General features: G+C 43.2%; 1 protein-coding gene across 2 annotated transcripts; it reads right to left on the reverse strand.

Moving 5' to 3' along the window:
• Positions 1–7,411: 7,411 nt before the first annotated feature.
• On the reverse strand, positions 7,412–19,249 carry lrp10 (low density lipoprotein receptor-related protein 10). Of its 2 annotated transcripts, XM_041236813.1 has the most exons (9): positions 18,354–19,249; positions 18,035–18,076; positions 17,405–17,543; positions 16,893–17,089; positions 14,301–14,851; positions 13,077–13,498; positions 12,486–12,680; positions 11,299–11,428; positions 7,412–10,505 (listed from the first exon to the last, which is right to left on the reverse strand). In XM_041236813.1, the coding sequence occupies exons 1-9, from the start codon at positions 18,403–18,405 to the stop codon at positions 9,846–9,848; spliced, it is 2,388 nt and encodes a 795-aa protein (XP_041092747.1). In that variant the 5' UTR covers positions 18,406–19,249; the 3' UTR covers positions 7,412–9,845. The 2 variants fall into 2 exon arrangements, with proteins under 2 accessions (XP_041092747.1, XP_041092748.1); XM_041236814.1 differs by lacking the exon at positions 18,035–18,076.
• Positions 19,250–20,619: the final 1,370 nt, after the last annotated feature.

The raw sequence follows: 20,619 nt of genomic DNA on the forward strand, positions 1-20,619 counted from the left end.
GACCCCAAACATACAGCCAAAGCCACACTGGAGTGGCTTAAAAACAAAAAGGTCAATGTCCTGGAGTGGCCCAGTCAAAGCCCAGACCTCAATCCAATTGAGAATATGTGGAAAGAGTTGAAAATTGCTGTTCACCAAAGGTCCCCATCCAACTTGATGGAGCTTGAGCAATTTTGCAAAGAAGAATGGGCAGAAATTGTAGCGTCCAGATGTGCAAAGCTGGTAGAGACTTATCCAGATAGACTCATGGCTGTCAAAGGGGCCTCTACTATATTGACTCAAGGGGGTGAATACTAATGCAAGCAATTATTTTCTGTTTTGTATTTGTAATTAATTTAGAACAATTTGTAGATTTTATTTTTCACTTTGACATTATGGACTTTTTTTGCGTTGATCAGTGGCAAAAATGCCTAATTAAATCCATTTTGATGTTGTATGTTGTAACACAATACAATGTGGAAAAGTCCAAGGGGGTGAATACTTTTGAGAGCCACTGTATAGAGTGTTTCTCTGTACATTCGTCTGCCTGCGCTCCCCTGACTGTATGACTCCCCCTGCACACCCTGCGGCTCTGCCTTTACCAGGGGAGTCCCTCGGGGACCCCTGCGCTCCCCTGACTGTGTGACTCCCCCTGCACACCACGCGGCCGTGCCTTTACCAGGGGAGTCCCTCGGGGACCCCTGCGCTCCCCTGACTGTGTGACTCCCCCTGCACACTACGCGGCTCTGCCTTTACCAGGGGAGACCCTCGGGGACCCCTGCACTCCCCTGACTGTATGATTCCCCCTGTGGCCTTGTTTTTTTTGTAATGAGAACTGCATATGGGAGAGTTATATTGAAGCCCACAAGCTTTAGGAAATTATTTGTCTAGACCACTTAAAAACAAGCCTTACGACTGTCAAAACAAACCAGTAATAGTGGTCTGCACGTTGCTGAGCTTTCATTTTCAACTAAAAAAAATATTTTTTCTTTAAAAGGTTTTAAAAAGAAAGATTTGAAAATAGTTGCTACTAGTGTTTGTTTTTTGTTTTTTCCATGTTAATACTGCAATAGCAGCAGTCAGGTTAGGTCAGTGCTTCTTCCTCTCTTGGATTGTGAGTCAAGAAAAAAACAAATTGAGCACTGAAAAAGTCTGTCACATTAATATTGTGTCTGTGTGTGTGTGTGATTGTGTTGGTATGTCAGTGTATGTGCTTGTGTCAGTGTGTGTGTGTGTGTGTGTGTGTGTGTGTGTGTGTGTGTGTGTGTGTGTGTGTGTGTGTGTGTGATTGTGTCGGTGTGTCAGTGTGTGTGTGTGTGATTGTGTCGGTTCTGTGATTGTGTTGGTGTGTCAGCTTGTCTGTGTTTGTGTGTGTCTGTCTGTCTGTGTGATTGTGACATTGTGTGTGTGTGTGTGTGTTTTTGTGTGTGTGTGATAGTGTAGATCAGAAACTTCCCCACTTGTCACATGCACTGTTGATGATAAATGATCTAATAATGACTTTATTTATTGAAGCAACTTCCTCAGAATGTGATGTATTTATAAGCCTTGTGTGTGAGCCCCTGTATTCAGTGTTTACAGAATGTGTCATAATGTTTTTGTGATTATCATAGAACAACAGATCATCCATTCATCAAATAGCTAAGAAAGAAAGACTGAAAGAAAGAAAGAAAGAAAGCTCAAGAACTGTAGAGCTGTATAGAGGTCTATAGGAAAGAGAGCTCCACTCTCAACACTGCAGAGCTGTATAGAGGTCTATAGGAAAGAGATCTCCACTCTCAACACTGCAGAGCTGTATAGAGGTCTATAGGAAAGAGAGCTCCACTCTCAACACTGCAGAGCTGTATAGAGGTCTATAGGAAAGAGAGCTCCACTCTCAACACTGCAGAGCTGTATAGAGGTCTATAGGAAAGAGAGCTCCACTCTCAACACTGCAGAGCTGTATAGAGGTCTATAGGAAAGAGATCTCCACTCTCAACACTGCAGAGCTGTATAGAGGTCTATAGGAAAGAGATCTCCACTCTCAACACTGCAGAGCTGTATAGAGGTCTATAGGAAAGAGAGCTCCACTCTCAACACTGCAGAGCTGTATAGAGGTCTATAGGAAAGAGAACTCCACTCTCAACACTGCAGAGCTGTATAGAGGTCTATAGGAAAGAGAGCTCCACTCTCAACACTGCAGAGCTGTATAGAGGTCTATAGGAAAGAGAGCTCCACTCTCAACACTGCAGAGCTGTATAGAGGTCTATAGGAAAGAGATCTCCACTCTCAACACTGCAGAGCTGTATAGAGGTCTATAGGAAAGAGATCTCCACTCTCAACACTGCAGAGCTGTATAGAGGTCTATAGGAAAGAGATCTCCACTCTCAACACTGCAGAGCTGTATAGAGGTCTATAGGAAAGAGATCTCCACTCTCAACACTGCAGAGCTGTATAGAGGTCTATAGGAAAGAGATCTCCACTCTCAACACTGCAGAGCTGTATAGAGGTCTATAGGAAAGAGATCTCCACTCTCAACACTGCAGAGCTGTATAGAGGTCTATAGGAAAGAGAACTCCACTCTCAACACTGCAGAGCTGTATAGAGGTCTATAGGAAAGAGATCTCCACTCTCAACACTGCAGAGCTGTATAGAGGTCTATAGGAAAGAGATCTCCACTCTCAACACTGCAGAGCTGTATAGAGGTCTATAGGAAAGAGATCTCCACTCTCAACACTGCAGAGCTGTATAGAGGTCTATAGGAAAGAGATCTCCACTCTCAACACTGCAGAGCTGTATAGAGGTCTATAGGAAAGAGATCTCCACTCTCAACACTGCAGAGCTGTATAGAGGTCTATAGGAAAGAGATCTCCACTCTCAACACTGCAGAGCTGTATAGAGGTCTATAGGAAAGAGATCTCCACTCTCAACACTGCAGAGCTGTATAGAGGTCTATAGGAAAGAGATCTCCACTCTCAACACTGCAGAGCTGTATAGAGGTCTATAGGAAAGAGATCTCCACTCTCAACACTGCAGAGCTGTATAGAGGTCTATAGGAAAGAGATCTCAACACTCAACACTGCAAAGAGCTGTATAGAGCTGTCTAGAGGTCTAGGAAAGAGATCTCCACTCTCAACACTGCAGAGCTGTATAGAGGTCTATAGGAAAGAGATCTCCACTCTCAACACTGCAGAGCTGTATAGAGGTCTATAGGAAAGAGAGCTCCACTCAACACTGCAGAGCTGTATAGAGGTCTATAGGAAAGAGAACTCCACTCTCAACACTGCAGAGCTGTATAGAGGTCTATAGGAAAGAGATCTCCACTCTCAACACTGCAGAGCTGTATAGAGGTCTATAGGAAAGAGAGCTCCACTCTCAACACTGCAGAGCTGTATAGAGGTCTATAGGAAAGAGATCTCCACTCTCAACACTGCAGAGCTGTATAGAGGTCTATAGGAAAGAGAGCTCCACTCTCAACACTGCAGAGCTGTATAGAGGTCTATAGGAAAGAGAGCTCCACTCAACACTGCAGAGCTGTATAGAGGTCTATAGGAAAGAGATCTCCACTCTCAACACTGCAGAGCTGTATAGAGGTCTATAGGAAAGAGAGCTCCACTCTCAACACTGCAGAGCTGTATAGAGGTCTATAGGAAAGAGAGCTCCACTCTCAACACTGCAGAGCTGTATAGAGGTCTATAGGAAAGAGAGCTCCACTCTCAACACTGCAGAGCTGTATAGAGGTCTATAGGAAAGAGAGCTCCACTCTCAACACTGCAGAGCTGTATAGAGGTCTATAGGAAAGAGATCTCCACTCTCAACACTGCAGAGCTGTATAGAGGTCTATAGGAAAGAGAGCTCCACTCTCAACACTGCAGAGGTGTATAGAGGTCTATAGGAAAGAGAGCTCCACTCAACACTGCAGAGCTGTATAGAGGTCTATAGGAAAGAGATCTCCACTCTCAACACTGCAGAGCTGTATAGAGGTCTATAGGAAAGAGATCTCCACTCTCAACACTGCAGAGCTGTACAGAGGTCTATAGGAAAGAGATCTCCACTCTCAACACTGCAGAGCTGTACAGAGGTCTATAGGAAAGAGATCTCCACTCTCAACACTGCAGAGCTGTATAGAGGTCTATAGGAAAGAGATCTCCACTCTCAACACTGCAGCGGTGTATAGAGGTCACAAAAAAATATTACACGGATAAAGGCAACTTAGTTTCCTACAAACTGTACGTCTAATATCTGTAGAATTACTCTATGGAGTTTATTCCATCTTAATCTTTTTTTTAAAATGGAATAGCAGACATTTGGCTAGCGCCTGGCATTTTAATTTTAATATAAAGCCCTGTGGAAAGTATCTCTCAAATTCCATTCCTCTCTCTCTCTCTCTCTCTGACCAAACAAGATTCCACGAACACAACGGAAGTGAATTCTGAAAAGAGGCACATACCCCACAGTGACCGTGAATCACACACAGAGATGCATGCACTGCAGTTGAGCAGAGGCTGGGGTTTTTTTTTTGAGAAAATGTAGCTGCTGATTTGTGAAACTTACCCTACTGTGCTCATTACCACAACGACTTGCTGATATTTGCCCAGCTCCTTATTGAGAATGCCTTGGTGGATTATAAGACATGTCTTCTCTTTTTGCATGTGTTTAGTATTACCCTCATTAAGTGGATGGGTTAAAGTTTTGTTCTCTACTTCTTTTTTGCTGCCATACTTCACAGTGTTCAGTGTAAGGATCTAGTACACACTCACAGCTCATATATATGACATGTGCAGTATTGAATCTCAAGCTCCCCGTAGTTGAAGACAGGTATACAGAACATAAGAACATAAGAACATAAGAACATAAGAAAGTTTACAAACGAGAGGAGGCCATTCGGCCCATCTTGCTCGTTTGGTTGTTAGTAGCTTATTGATCCCCAAATCTCATCAAGCAGCTTCTTGAAGGATCCCAGGGTGTCAGCTTCAACAACATTACTGGGGAGTTGATTCCAGACCCTCACGATTCTCTGTGTAAAAAAAGTGCCTCCTATTTTCTGTTCTGAATGCCCCTTTTTCTAAACTCCATTTGTGACCCCTGGTCCTTGTTTCTTTTTTCAGGCTGAAAAAGTCCCTTGGGTCGACACTGTCAATACCTTTTAGAATTTTGAATGCTTGAATTAGGTCGCCACGTAGTCTTCTTTGTTCAAGACTGAACAGATTCAATTCTTTTAGCCTGTCTGCATATGACATGCCTTTTAAGCCCGGAATAATTCTGGTCGCTCTTCTTTGCACTCTTTCTAGAGCAGCAATATCTTTTTTATAGCGAGGTGACCAGAACTGCACACAATATTCAAGATGAGGTCTTACAAGTGCATTGTACAGTTATAAGAGATCAGAGGTGTGTATAAATATTCTTTACTGCACACCAGAATGGTAAGCTGTATGGACAATGACTTCAAGGTAAAAATAGTATAATAGGTTAACCAGGCACCAGATTAAAACAAAATATTAATAAATCATGTATTTGATAATGCATACTGTATGTACATAAGTCTTACTTCACACATTTTCTGCACATATCTTGAGAACTGCTTATCCAATCAGCATGAAATTTGGTTTTTACGTTATTTAGCATGCTGTTGAGAGCATCAGACTCTGAGGAGACTTCGCTGGGGTGTGTCTGTCTGTCCATCTGTACGGCACACTTACATTTCTCATGTACAGATATGGCTATTATGACCCTACAGAATTAATACATTTTGCTTCACAAAGCGGAAGGAAACTTGCTGGATAGTGTTACTTTAACATAAAGAATTACACACCGCTTTGTAGTTTTTCATATACTTGGCAAAAAACTGACAAATATCGAAAAATTCTAAATCTAACATGAAATACTGTACCACTGTTACGGCTTCCAGTAGATTTCTGCGATATAATTTTGTAGTTTCTTTGATTACATGTTAAATAAAAGATCTAAATTATGTTCATACAGCTTGTTATTTTTTTTAAATGATGTCTCAATCCTAAAATTATAGGTGATGCAAAACTTCTAGCCACAGCTGTATGAGTAAGCTATCCAATTGCCATGCAACCTGGTAATAAGATTTTTCATTTATTGAGATGTTCATCCATGCATCTGTATGTCACGCTTATATTTTTGCCAATAGACTGTGATCAAGGGCTGATAGAAGGAGAGATCAGTTGGCAGGTGCTTCCTACCTTCCCTATCCCAGACTGCACTAATAATTCCTGCTGATTCATGAGGAACAGCAGCCTCCAAAAAGAAGCGATGACAAGACTCTATACTGTCTGTACCGGAGAGCAGACCTGACTGCAGATTTACAAATAAATGAATGAGGACTAAGTCATAGGAAACAGGTGTTAAAAAATCCCTTGTCCACTTTTTGCCCGTCCAACCAAAGTGCATCAGAACCCAGTCACATCCTGCAGCAAACCCCCCTGCTTCGGTCTCTCCGCAAAGCCCCAGCTTGAAAGGAAGACGCCTGGGTTTTAATTTGCAGTTTCACCCCCCCCCCCCCTCCCCCTCCCCAACCCCCCCGTTGGGGCAACACGAATGCACACCGAAACCTTACCTTGTTTCTGAGGTTGTAGACAAAAAGGTTAGAAGTTTCTGCTTCTTTTCGATTGATCTACACAAATTATGGGGGTGTTTTGTCAAATCTCACAAAGTTTCTCTTTTGTGTTTGTTTTTTGTCTGTGTAGTGTACTTTTTTTTGATTTTTTTATGTTTTTGATTACTTGGACAACATGGAGAAGCTATTAATAAAGGCCACCAAGATGCTCGTATACATTGTGAAAAGTGTTGAATTTAAATTAAAGGGGCATTCAGAACATAAAATAGGAGGCACTTTTTTACACAGAGAATCGTGAGGGTCTGGAATCAACTCCCCAGTAATGTTGTTGAAGCCGACAGCCTGGGATCCTTCAAGAAGCTGCTTGATGAGATTCTGGGATCAATAAGCTACTAACAACCAAACGAGCAAGATGGGCCGAATGGCCTCCTCTCGTTTGCAAACTTTATGTTCTTAAGCAAAATGCTTTTCTAAAAAAAATATTCTCATAACAATTGGGATAAATGCATCAAATAAAAGTTCACATCTTGTACCAGAAGAGACAGGGAAAGGGGTTAACTAAAGCAATTCAGTTGTCTATAATTCAGTGGGATGCCTACTTAATAATGGGGGGGGGGGGGGGGGGGGGGGGGTGGGGGGTCAAGTGGACACTTTATAGTTTAGAGATCGACTGTAGTCTTGTACCATAGAGACAGGGAAATGGGGTCGACTGGACTGATTCACTTCAGTTTACAGTAGTTATAACACACAGCAAGATATTTTAAAAGTTGGTGAAGTGCGCCTCTTGCTGGTAAAACGTAGTAGTGCAGAAATGAGCTGGTACAGTATATTCAAGTTATCCATTAACTCAACCCACAAAACAGTCTCAAATTTATTTGTAAATCATTTTTATTATATTAGTATTGAACTAATAATACAACTGACATAAATCTCATATAATTATTTGTTTTTCTTTTATATCGATTAATAATAAAAAATAAAACAATTTTAAACACCCAAATGTTAGAATATATTCTTTAAACCTGACAGTGAAAGAAATAAGCTTCTTACCCATTGCACATTAATTATCAAACAAGATGCTGGACAGCTTAAAAGGGTTTTGTACAGTTGTACAGTGTGGTCGCTACAGATTGGACTTACACAGACACACATGCGTACAAAGGACAATGCTGACAGGACCACACTATATAACACCGATATAAAACCCTGTATAGATCTACAGCAGCTACCCAACATGGTGTCTATATAAAGTTGTAATCTAGTGTGCTGGGCAGAGCCTCGCTGTACTGTACACGGGGCCATGCTGGCGGGACCACACTACATAACACTAATATAAAACCCTGTGCAGAACTACACACCTACCCAACAATGAAACAGCAATGAACTGTACTTGCTGAAGCTGATTTTTTTGCATGATTTATTTTAACAAAAAAAAAAAAAAAAAAAAAAAAATCACAAATATCATACTATCAAAAAAATAAAATCTGTACAACTTAAATTTCAGTTTATTACTTTAAAAATTATTTCACCCTGGTCCATTCAATTGCAATCATCACTAGATAATTCCTTGAAAATAGCTAGTCTGCTGCTTTGGTCATTAGCCATCAATATCAGACCTCTGGCCAGGTGTTTGTGGCACTGTGACCAAACTGATATAGGACTTTAAAAGTCCTTTTCCTTTTGACTTCTTATCAGATAATGCGTCTTGTGGTCGCTATTAGTCTGTTTTCAGGAGATATCTACAGTGCCTTTCGAACAGCAGCCGTGGAATTAACCTACAGTGCAGAGAGACTCCAGTCAAATAAGGAGTCAGCCTCAAATTTAAATCGCTCATCTTGATATTTTAGAAAATACTAGGGAGGGCTATTCTTATGCAATCTTAACCCAGGCTGGATCTGGCATTTTCTGATGACATGGATTAAAAGGGCCACTTACTTGTCTCAATCGTTCATTGAGTCACAACAACAAAAACCCTACCTGCTTTGGATTCCAATTCAAATGGCATCTGTAATTACTTAAAAGCAGAACCCTGTATCATGTACTGCACGACGGTGAACTGAAAAGGTTTTTAAAATTGCTATTTTACATGTGCTGTTCACCTAAACGGCCATGGAATACTTAAAAGACGGGAATGTCCACACAAGAAGATATCTAGTAGAAATAAAAAAAAACAAGAAGACTTGACACCAAAGCTGCTGAACAAACTTGTGCAAAAAAAGCCCAAATGAAGAAAATCAAATCTCCAAGTTTATATATTACACACCCAGCACTGAAACACAGTTAGTTCTTACAGCAAACTCCTCAGAACTATTTTTTACAATACGGATTTTGGCCATGTAAGGGGATGTCATGTGAATGTTATGTATGCGCTTCTCTTAGTTCAAGTTGTGTTTACCAGGGCACTGTCTGGCTGCATTCAACAGGTCAGCATTTACACACTCTAATAGTAACTGTGACTGAATAAGAAATAATTTAATTGAAGTTTAAACTATCGTGCACACCATTAGATTAAAAAAAGACCTGATTTAGTAGTTATGCTTTAATAAGATCACACAAGGTAGTCCGAGATCGGCGCTAATTGGGATCTGTCAAACTAGACGATGGTCTATAGTTTGCTTTTGTATTTTTAAATCACACGCAGTACTTGATCACAGAGCTGTTTATCCAACTATAAAGGACGATGAAATATATCCGATCCTAGTAAAAAACGTGACACGTTTACTACTTTAATAAAGAAATAGAGAATGCTGCCGGTCGCTGTGTTTTTTTATGCAAAGTTTAGTTTTAAAACTTTTAGTAACCAAGTTGCATCAAATGTCCATCAAATGAGTTGATTGTTGCATTGTTACAAATCTTAAAATAATGATGAGGGAGCTCTGTATTTAAAGTGACTGAAACTAAAGCAGGTTTCCCATGTCTCACCTGTCCTGTGCTTTCACCTGATACACAGCCCTCAAATGTGTGGTTTTGAAATAATGCAACAGCAACATGACTTCTAGTACTACTTTAGGTTTGAAAGTTCTCCGTTTCTATGCCTGGTTATCTGTTGAACTTGCACTTCCTGGGTCACCTCAGCTGTGTTCACCTGGCTTCAATTAATCAATGAACAGGGGAAGTCCAACATTAAAACGCATGGCTTGTGCAAACATGAGATTTTTTTAACCTAGTGTAGTAGCAGATATATAATAAAATAAAACGTTTGCTATAGCGTGTGCTTCTATCTCAAAATGCGCGTTTAAGACCTATATACAAAGAGCAGAACAGGTAGGGTCCTCGCAATAATTTTCAAAGGCGTGCTTTTAATTCAAGTGAGCAGTTCTGCATCATCACTGGGCAGTTCCAGCTCGCTGGCCCAGGACTGGGGGTCTGCAAGAGCAGACGAAAGGCTGTGAGAGAGCTGGGGGCTGTCGGAGAGAGGGACCAGCAGTAAATCGTCATCATCTGCATTCTCCTCCACCACTGCTGGCTCCTCTCTCTGCACGCTGATTCCGCCCCCCAGCAAGGACAGCCGGTCCCTCAGTGCCTGCATCACCGATCTCCACCTCCCCGGACGCTGGTGTTCAGACATCGAGCTGACAGGAAGCAGAGAGGCGACATTTTCATGCGCCCGAGCTGGCTGGCTAGCGATGGATTCGAACCTGGTTTTGACAGGCAGAGGAGAGGCATTGTCTTCAGAATGATTGTCATCCTCCTCATCTCCTGGGGCAACCACTGAGAGGGGATGGGCCTGGCTTGCCTGCTCATTGGCTGGGTCAGGGAGGGGAGGGGCTGGAGTAGTACTGTTGGGGGAGGGGTTGGAGTTGTTGTTGGTGCTGGGGCTGGGGGCGTGTCTTGGCAGAAGTCCCCATCGCCGCAGCCTCCTGATTGCTCGTCTCACGTATCTGGGGCGTCGCCGTCTCCTCCCCTGAGGGCGCTCCTGCCGGAGCAGCTGCAGGATTCCTCGGAGGTTGCTCATCATCGAGGTCTGCGAGAGAGAGGGAGAGGGATAATTAGAATTATAACCCTAACAGAACGTTGGACGCAGCCAATCAAGATGCAGAATTTCGGGTCGTTATCTACCAGTGAATGGCCACCATGACAAACAAAAAGTTTAGCCTGTGTTTAAACAAGCAATACCAATCTGCTAGAATTAAAGGGCACAGAAAGATATAACGCAGCATCAGCGGGCTCTACAGCGCCTCTGTAAATATGTTACCAGGTAATTCATTCGAGACCCATCTAAACAAATGCAGGTTCTCCCTTTCACCTCCCTGAATTGCATACATCTCCCCAGTTTAAGTAAATACACAATCCTCAGTTTCATAGACTGCACGGGTCTCCACACAACATTCCTCTTAGCGATTCAGTTTAACAACATTAACGCTACCAAGCCTTTGGGTTTCAGGTCCAACAACCCCTGTAGATCATTATCTGCCAGTTGGAGACCTCCACCTAGACTAGATATATAATATATATATATTATATTAGATATATATATATATATATATATATATATATATATATATATATATATATATATTATATATATATATATATATGTATATACAAACATTATATAATCACTCACTTCCCGTCTGTGGGGATGTTAGTGGATGGCACCGGGGCGATATGTGGTGGATATTAAAAGGGTACACAGTGTTTGTAAGAGTCACAGAGAAAGGGGAGTGAGGGCAGACACAGAGGGACACACCTGAGCGTGTTGCCTACACACTGGAGCTAAGCTCATAGTAAAACCTGGAGGGAGGGAAGGGGCTTACATCATTGGGGTTCTCTGTCGGGAAATCATCAACTGGTGGAATAGCCCCCTGGGCGATCAGCTGACCATAAGAGGGCGGGGCCTGTTGCTGGATAAACTCCGCCTCCATGCGAGAGACGGGAGAGAAGAAACTGAAAGAGAAAATAGCCATCATCACAGCGCTCGCTCGGCAGAGCCACACGTGAAAGGAACTGGAAGAATCTGCTTCTTAACGTTTGTTGAGAGCATTTTCTCAGTGTCTTCAACCTAACGTTTCCGAAAGGTCTTTCTCTAGTGGAAACGTTTGTCGTTGAACGTGTTGGCATGTCTAAATCCAGCTCTACGGAGTGTTTAATAGCTCTGGATGATAAGCGATGTGTGTGTGTGTGTGGCGTGGACTCACCGGACCAGTGCATAGTGGGGTGTGGTGGGTGTGGTGTGTGTGTGTGTGGCTGGATGATAAGCGATAGGAACCTGTGTGTGTGTGTGTGTGTGTGTGTGTGTGTGGGGTGTGGCTGTGGGTGTACAGATGAGTCACTGATGTGTGCCTGTGTGGACATGTTACTCGTCCACACACACACACGCTGAGTCACCTGTGCACATGAAGTGTGTGTGTGTGTGTGTGTGTGTGTGTGTGTCGCTGGACTCACCTGTACAGTGAATAGTGTGTGTGTGTGTGTGTGTGTGTGTGTGTGTGTCGCTGGACTCACCTGTGGTGTGTGTGTGTGTGTGTGTGTGTGTGTGTGTGTGTCGCTGGACTCACCTGTACAGTGAATAGTGTGTGTGTGTGTGTGTGTCGCTGGACTCACCTGTACAGTGAATAGTGTGTGTGTGTGTGTGTGTCGCTGCACTCACCTGTACAGTGAATAGTGTGTGTGTGTGTGTGTGTGTGTCGCTGGACTCACCTGTACAGTGAATAGTGTGTGTGTGTGTGTGTGTCGCTGTGTGTGTGTGTGTGTGTGTGTGTGTGTGTGGCTGGGACTCACCTGTTGTCACTGTGTGTTGAATGTGTGTGCTGGTGTTGGTCACACAGCGACATGTGAGTGGATCACATGTCACAGTGAGTATAGTGTGTGTGTGTGTGTGTGTGTGTGTGTGTGTGTCGCTGGACTCACCTGTACAGTGAATAGTGTGTGTGTGTGTGTGTCGCTGGACTCACCTGTACAGTGAATAGTGTGAGTGTGTGTGTGTGTGTGTCGCTGGACTCACCTGGACTCGTGGCTGCGCAGGGAGTACAGCTTGCAGGTGCAGCCCATGGCGATGACCAATAGCAGGCCGCAGATGAGGCTGCCCACGGTTGCCGCGGTGATGACCTTGCGCGGCAGGATGAAAGGACAGTTCATCTCGTCAGTGTTGTCCTTGCAGTCCGGCTGCCCATCACACAGCCATGTCTCAAACACACACCTGAGGGACAGACAGGACAGGGTTACACTGGCTTTCATATAGCTGCACCAAACACGAGTCAGACAGCTGTCCCCAAACTTGCCATAGTTTTTTGTATTTTTTTATATAGATCTCTCACCCCTTTTCTCCTCTCTCCCACATACACATGCACTCTCCCCTTTTCTTCCCTCTCCCAGACACACACACTGACTCATCCCTTTTCTTCTCCCAGACACACGCACTCTCCCTCTGTCCTCTCCCTCTCACACACACCAACTCACCCCTTTTCTTCCTCCCTGACACACTCTCCCTCCCTCACACACACACGACTCTCACACCTTTTTCTCCCCTCTCTGACACATTCTCTCTCCTCCCTCCCTCACACACACACACAGACCTCCTCCCTCCCCCTCTCACCTGTCCTTGTCACAGTGGAAGGTGCCGGGCTGGCAGCTCAGACAGTTCCTCTCGTCAGTCTCGTCGCTGCAGTACTGCTGATAGTTACACCGGTCCGATGCCTTGAAGCAGCGCCCGGACTGCCCCCCGCCCCCCTCTCCTGCTCCACAGGGAAAGGTCCCTTTCTGGCAGCCATAGCAGCCCTCCTCATCCCTCCCGGTCTCTGCGCACTGCCACACCCCGTCACACCTCTCCTGGGGGGAGAAGCAGCGGTGCCCCTCCCCGCAGGGAGTCTCCCAGGGCAGGCAGTACCCCCACACCTGGTAGGTAGCGTTGAAGCCACGCCCAGAGGGCTGGGAGGAGGAGGGCTGAAGATAGGAGAGGGAGAGCCGGCCCGTGCTGGACTCCACGGTCACAAGCTTGCTGTTGTTGAGGTAGTTCACCTGCAGCAAGGGAGGAAGCTTGTCAGCGAGTCTCGTTGTGTGGATTTCAGTTTAGAATCCAATATTCCAAGGAATAGAGTTCCAAAAACTGCGGAGTGCAACAGTGGAACAAGTTGCGGACCACAATGTAAATCAACAGTACTACTGAACAGTACAGAAGCACAACGTAAGGGTTAATCACAATCTGATGAGCAGTTCTCCAGTGTGAGATACAGACGGACTGATGAACAGACAGCCCCCTATATCCCCAGACTGTCATCATCAATAACTTGTGCCACATAATGTTAATAACAAGTTTAATCTCAATAGGGTTAGCAGTTCTGCAGATATGTGCACAAACGTTTGAAGTGAAACACATGCACAGTATGCATTATCAAATACGTGACTTATTATAATATTTCATTTTTCGCAGTGCGACTATATTTTCTTTGCAAGGGATAATACAACAATGCAATGGAGTGCCCTGCACTAGGGCTGTCAAGCTCAGGTCCCGGAGGGCCGCAGTGTCTTCTGGCTTTTGTTCCACTCTGACTCTCGATTACTTTTATCTAATTATTTGATTACTTGGACAAATTTAACACTTCTCGCCGGTCTCAAAATGTTTCATAGGTCGGGTACCTGGAATCAAGTGCATTTTTAAAATGATTAACTGTAAAATACCTTGAAAAAATATGAAACATGTCCAGTTGAACAAGTAATTTAATAAATTAAGTTAACAGAGAGCTTAAGGTGGAACAAATACCGGCCCTGGAGGATGCAGTGTGTTTCACCCCTGCTCTACACAATTAAACAAGGTCCTCACCGTGCTGAGCAGCTGTCTCTCCTCCCCCTTTAGCCCATCGTAGATGTGGATGGCATCCCTGTACCCCAGCTCCACCGACACCAGCTTCAGGATGAGTTTTCGGGGGTCCCCTGGGTCCACTTCCCACTCGCACTGCCTGCCCCCCTTCCCCGATTCCAGGACAGGCCAGTATGAGGGCTGCATCCCAAACTGGGGTGAGGAGAAGGTTCCATAAAAGCCAGTGAGCTTACCCCCACAGGGCCCCTCTTTGACAGGGGCACAGGAGCGCTCGTCAGCGCCCCCGGGGCAATCCAGGATCCTGTCACAGAACTGGGAGGGGCGAAGGCAGAGAGGCGGGCGCCCCGTCTGGGGGTAGCCAGGGCAGGGCCGGGTTAGAGGGGGGCAGAGGAGGGTGGCGCCGCCATTCTGGTAGCTTTGGATGGAGGGGCAGCCGGTCTCGTCAGAGCTGTCACCGCACTCGTCCTGCCCGTTGCAGCGCCAGGAGGAGGGAACGCACTTGCGGCTCCCGCAGAGAAACTCGTCCGGAGGGCAGGCGTCTGAGTCCACAAAACCTGAGCGCCAAACAACAAGCACCTCAATAAGAAAACAACGTTACATCAGCAATCTGCCCATCACTCGATCGATACATTTGACAAGTGAGTGGCACCTACCATAAAATGATGCAATAATTGAAAAGCAGGCTTCTGTTTTCTCATGTTACACACACACACCTCGAAGTTAACGTATATTTTGCTACCCAAAACTCAACTTTCTACTAGTTTTTTATTGCATTTTTCTGATCCCTGCGCTGCAGTTTATATGACCGACCCTAAGTGAACACGTACACAATTACCGGTATTAGGGTTTTTTTTTCTTAAACACGTACATTATTAGCATCTTTCAGAAAGCAGGAAACCATTGCTAACATAGTGACTAAGGTTTGTACTGTCCCATGTAGATATGCACAAGGCACACACTGCAAACCCTACTGGCCAGCAGAGTGCAAGTACTGTCACAAATCACAACATGGACACAGTTTCAAGGTATGACGTTTATTTTATAGACAAAAAGTGAAATTGTGATTTTTTTTTTTTTTAAGGCAATGACCTACAGGATACTACGTTTATTCAGAGTCTATAAAATGCTAATTTAATCTGTCATGGAGATTATTTTGTTAGAATGTTAACCTTGGTTTCACCCATGCTAAAAATGAACAGGTAGATAATTATTACTTTATCAATTCTGACTACAAAAAAAATAAATGTATAAAAACAGGCACAAACAGCTATACGTTACCATGATCCAAGTAATGTTTTATCAGTACAAATAGACAAAATACAACATAATTTAATTTGTTGCTATAACAGCTTATCAGTACATTGCGTACTTCTCCTGTTTAACTAGAGAAACGTGTGCCTTAATACACACCATTGCCATTAAAAGCATGTGTAACTTGTTAAAGGATTGATCTTCCTGTGTGTCTGACTGAGATGTGATCTGCTTAAGGTTTCCTTCCGATCACCTGAAATGAATGATGACTGTTTAAGGGTTTCGTACTTACCTTTCTTTTCTGTGCTCTGAAGAAGAGCTACGGGCTGAAACATGTTAGCTGTGAAGTTTTAAAGATGTGGACTAAGGATGATTGTTTATTGAGAACTCTGTGTGGAAATGGGCTTGATTTTATCGGGAGTCGCTGTCTTTCTCCCCCCCCCCCCCTTCACTGTGATTGTCCACTAGATTAGATTTTTGTGTGCAGTTGTCCCAAGGTGAAGTTGTCCCAAGGTGAAGCACCCTGTTGAAAAGTTTTTTCGAACACTTTTGTGGCTCCGGCATTCACACTGTTATTTATATATATATATATATATATATATTAAGAGATTGGTCGAATCAAACTCATAAAAAAAATGGAAAAGATAATGTAAACCAACTGGATGGTAAATAAATTAAATCATATAAAGTCTGGGACCAAAACTAAAAGATGGGTTAATTAAAAAAACTGCTAAGGGAGATTAAAAGTAGTTAAACCTGGTTTAAAATACTTATTGTGCAGAGACAATACATGGGGGGAATTAGGACCCGCTCGTTAGTGGTTACAGGAGTCAGGACCAACTCCAGGTTTATTTAATTGACTAATTAGCAGATCAATTAATGTTTAAAAGGGTGCGAGTGTCTGTGTTTAGTGAGGATGACAGTAGGAGTTTGGTTTGGGTTACTGTGAAACTGGAAAACGAACTACTGGACAGGTATTTGGGATGACTATTTGGACTGTGAATTGGTTTTGACGACGAGGGAACAGGCTTAGCCTGCCTTGTTATTAGTTAGAGAAAGAACTGTTTAGATAGGGCCCCGAGAACGGGTTAGGTTTTGTTTTGTTTGTTTTCTTGTAAATAATAAAACACATGCTACGGCATTTCTTGCAGCCTCTGTCCTGAAGTATTTACTTGGAGAAAGAAAAAAAGTGTGACCAGAGGACCAAACGTGTGACTGCACGTTTGAAAGATGCACAGCTGTATAATGAATGACTCTGCATGGCAGAGAAATGTTCAGAACTGTTTGGTTAGCTGGAGTTCATCTCTAGAGCCCAGAGCCTGTTCTAAACCGAGTGGGACCCACCTTGGATGTAGGAAAGATGGAAGCCGGTTTGGGGGGCAGCATTTGAGGATGGAATGATGTGGTACGTTATGGAAACGTTTCCCCCCAGGAGCTCGACCGGCTCGGGAAACTGGGAGCCACACAGGGGCAGCTTCGTCTCCAGCAAGGTTGCCACGGAAACCCACCCGAGGGAGCAGGGCAGGGAGAACTGAGAGAAGCTGAGAGAAACAGGAGACACATCTTAAACAAGGCTGGGGTCAAACTCGTCACCTTGCCTCTTACTTGCACAGCCACCTACTAAATAGATTTAAAATCCACTGTGTTACCTAGCAACATTATCACTGGCCCCTTTTAAATGAATGCTAACCACAGCTTCCTTAGAACACATTACTTCTTATTATATTAACACTGTCACTGCCCTCATAAAAGGAGTGCTAGACAAGGCTTGTTTAACCTCTCGCATTATCATTTTCCAGGTGAACAACTGCACAGAGCTACACAACAAATAGAAATGCATGACCGGTCACATTTACCTTACAGTAACGACATGTCCTATTGGAGCGCGGATCAGCCAGGTGCAGTTGAGTTGCCGCGGAAACCATGTGAGGCGGGCAGGGCTCTGGACCTCTCCCTGATGAGAGGAGAGGACTCTGGGGGTTCCCCAGCAAGGACCTTGGAAATGACATCAGAGATCCCAGGTTCAAATCACTGGAAGCAAACCCACGCACCGCTGTGTAGCTCAACTTTGAATTATTATACTTTTAATAGCACAGTGCTTAAAAACCTGTAATTGTCCCCCTCATAATCATTTTGCATATCTTGATGTTTCTCATAAGCACTTTTAAAGCTGCAGTAATTGAACTAAGTTTGTACATTAAAGGGGGGTTTAAGGATAATTTCCCAATCAATGCACCCCCCCCCCCATCCCAGCCCCTCCCCATTTCCCCCCCCCTCCCCCTCCTGCTGATCCTTTCACTAGGAGTTTAATTAATACAGGCGAACACATCCTGAGCTGTGTTTAGTGCAAACCGATAACTTGATGGCTAACACTTTAGTGAAGAGGAGAGAGCCTGGAAACCTGGAATTGGGTCAAACTGCTTTGCAATGGGAGTCTTATTCCCGTCCCTGAAACTACAGCTACTGTGTAAAGCTGACAGCCTCACCTATACCGGGAATCTGCTCAAAATCTGCTGACCAGCAGCAGCCTGCAAAACAAACGGATCAGACAAATTAAGAACAAGTATGCTGCAAACCTCAACTGTTTCTGAGGAGAGAAATATGTGATTATTTTTTATTTATTTATTTTATCGTTCCAAACACAGAATACTCAAAACAGTGTTGACTGCTACACTTCCAAGCTTACAAAAGCCCTTTGCCGTATTGGCACGACCGAATATGTCTGCATTAAATCGAGGATGAAACACGATGGGCTGAAATGCACACTCTCTACTTTACAGACACGAAGTGTGCGTCCTGCCTTACCTGTGCAAAACACCAGCGCCCACCACAGGGCTCCCGCAAATCGCCTATCCATCTTCTTCGAGAGGTTATTTACCAAAACAACGACAGTTTCCAAGCAACACAACGATGTATTTCTATGTGCTGTAAGACTTAATGACAATACAAACCAGCGACCCCGACGTTATGTTTCATATTTATTAACTGTGTTTCTTTAGAAAAAGCGAACACTCAAATAATCCCTTTTACAAGTACAAACATTTTTTTTCCGTCCTAAGCCGTTCAAATGCTGTAAAATATTCAGTTATTAATACTAAATTCTACCTTCATACGTTTTTTTTTTTTTTGAAGAGCGGCCTTATTAAAAGAGATGTCATTAACGGCTTCTTTCTCGGTTGTTTTAATATGAATTTATTTAAACGAAAACGGAGTTATTAATGCGGCCGCATCTGTTTCACTTCCTTGTGTTTTGCAGAGCAGTAATTCAGGAAGTAGCTAGACTAGCTTTGAAATGATTGAGTTTCAACCCGATTTTAAAATGTTAAATGTAAAAATTAACGTACGTGTTTAAAAAAACTAACGAACGTCGTTTTCCGAAAATATAGATTTTATTTATTTGAAGGATGTTCTTCCTTGGTCTAGCCGTGACATCTGACGTATGTCCTTCCTTCACATAAAAAAAAGACACCGCACTTCAAAATAAGGCTATAAAACTATTATTTTCTGATTAAGAAGTTCTTAGTTCATCCAGCTGTCCTCTGTCACTGTTACCGCTCCTCCGCGCTACTCCCAACTCCTTCAAAACAAATGTATTTGTGATTTTTTTGTTTCCAGTTTTTGTTTGAAACAAAGTTTCTCTCGTTTTGGTCAAAGTAAACAAGTAAAAGTTTTCTAAAGAGTAGGCCTTCTTGGTCATGTGATCGACCCGTCCCATCCCAAGGGAGGGGCGGCAAGCTTTACTGCTAACTTCAAAATGTCAGCTTATCTGCAACACATGTATGAGAAACTCTAACACAGACACCGAGAGAAGGAATTTTGTTGTGTATGTGTGGGTATCTGCAGCTTCAAAGAACTATACTGGAACTAAACAGTATATTGAATTTTATTTGAGTCATGAAAAAGTTTCATATGCAAAATTGCATTGAGTCCATCACAGTGGACGATGTCTTCAGAATTTGTCAAATACTGTCACATTGCGACAATAGTAAATTAAAATATTGAGGCAAGCGCAGGAATGATCAGGGGAACACACACCAACATGGTTTACATCGACAGCCAAAACCAAGAAGTACAACCAGACACTGAAATGCACATACAGGCTACAGCCCTTTCCTACCCCAGAGCACTGCCCCGCCTCTCAAGGTAACACTCACACAGTACATACATTGGTTGTCTGTTTCCAGTTTAAGTTCGCAAATAAAAAGTATAATTAATTTTAGCATTTGCTTAAAATAATCCTACTGACCTTATGGCTTGATTGCACCTGTACCAAAATCTGATAACGTACCACGTTCTGACATTACATGGGTCAAGTTTCGATATGCGTACCACATTCTGACGATGGACCACTTTCTGGCCATACCCTGTTATGCCAAATTATGTCTTCAGAACAGTGCTCCTATACAATCAATACAGTGCTCATATACAGTAAATACAGTGCTTGTATACAGTGGTCGTATACAGTGCTCCTATACAGTAAATACAGTGCTTGTATACAGTGCTCCTATACAGTAAATACAGTGCTTGTATACAGTGCTCCTATACAGTAAATACAGTGCTTGTATACAGTGCTCCTATACAGTAAATACAGTGCTTATATACAGTGGTCGTATACAGTAAATACAGTGCTCATATACAGTAAATACAGTGCTCGTATCTTCAAAAACAAAGAATGTAAAAGAATCAATACGGTTATACAATACATTGCACAGTATTTCTGTATTATTAGAATTGTGCTTGAGACAGTATTTGGCTGCACCTAGAGCACCGAGTACTGCAAGATTACATTGTTTAGCAGAGACACTGTTTAGCAGAACCAGACATTTTGTCAGTATATGGGAAAACTACAAAGCGGTGGTGTTTAATTCAATATGTTAACGTAACATTATTCAGCAGGTTCATTCGACTTTATGAAGCAAAATAAGTTAATTGTTCATAGCGTACCCTCTCTCTATAGGAAAATACATCCTTCACACGGAGCCACTCGTGAAGAACAATACAAATGTGAACGACTTCGTCTCACCTGCTTTGGACAGTAACGTGTTAACGGGTGACATGAATTAAAACTGTG

The sequence above is a fragment of the Polyodon spathula genome, chromosome 42 (assembly GCF_017654505.1).
Source record: "Polyodon spathula isolate WHYD16114869_AA chromosome 42, ASM1765450v1, whole genome shotgun sequence".
NCBI classification, from domain to species: Eukaryota; Metazoa; Chordata; class Actinopteri; order Acipenseriformes; family Polyodontidae; genus Polyodon; species Polyodon spathula.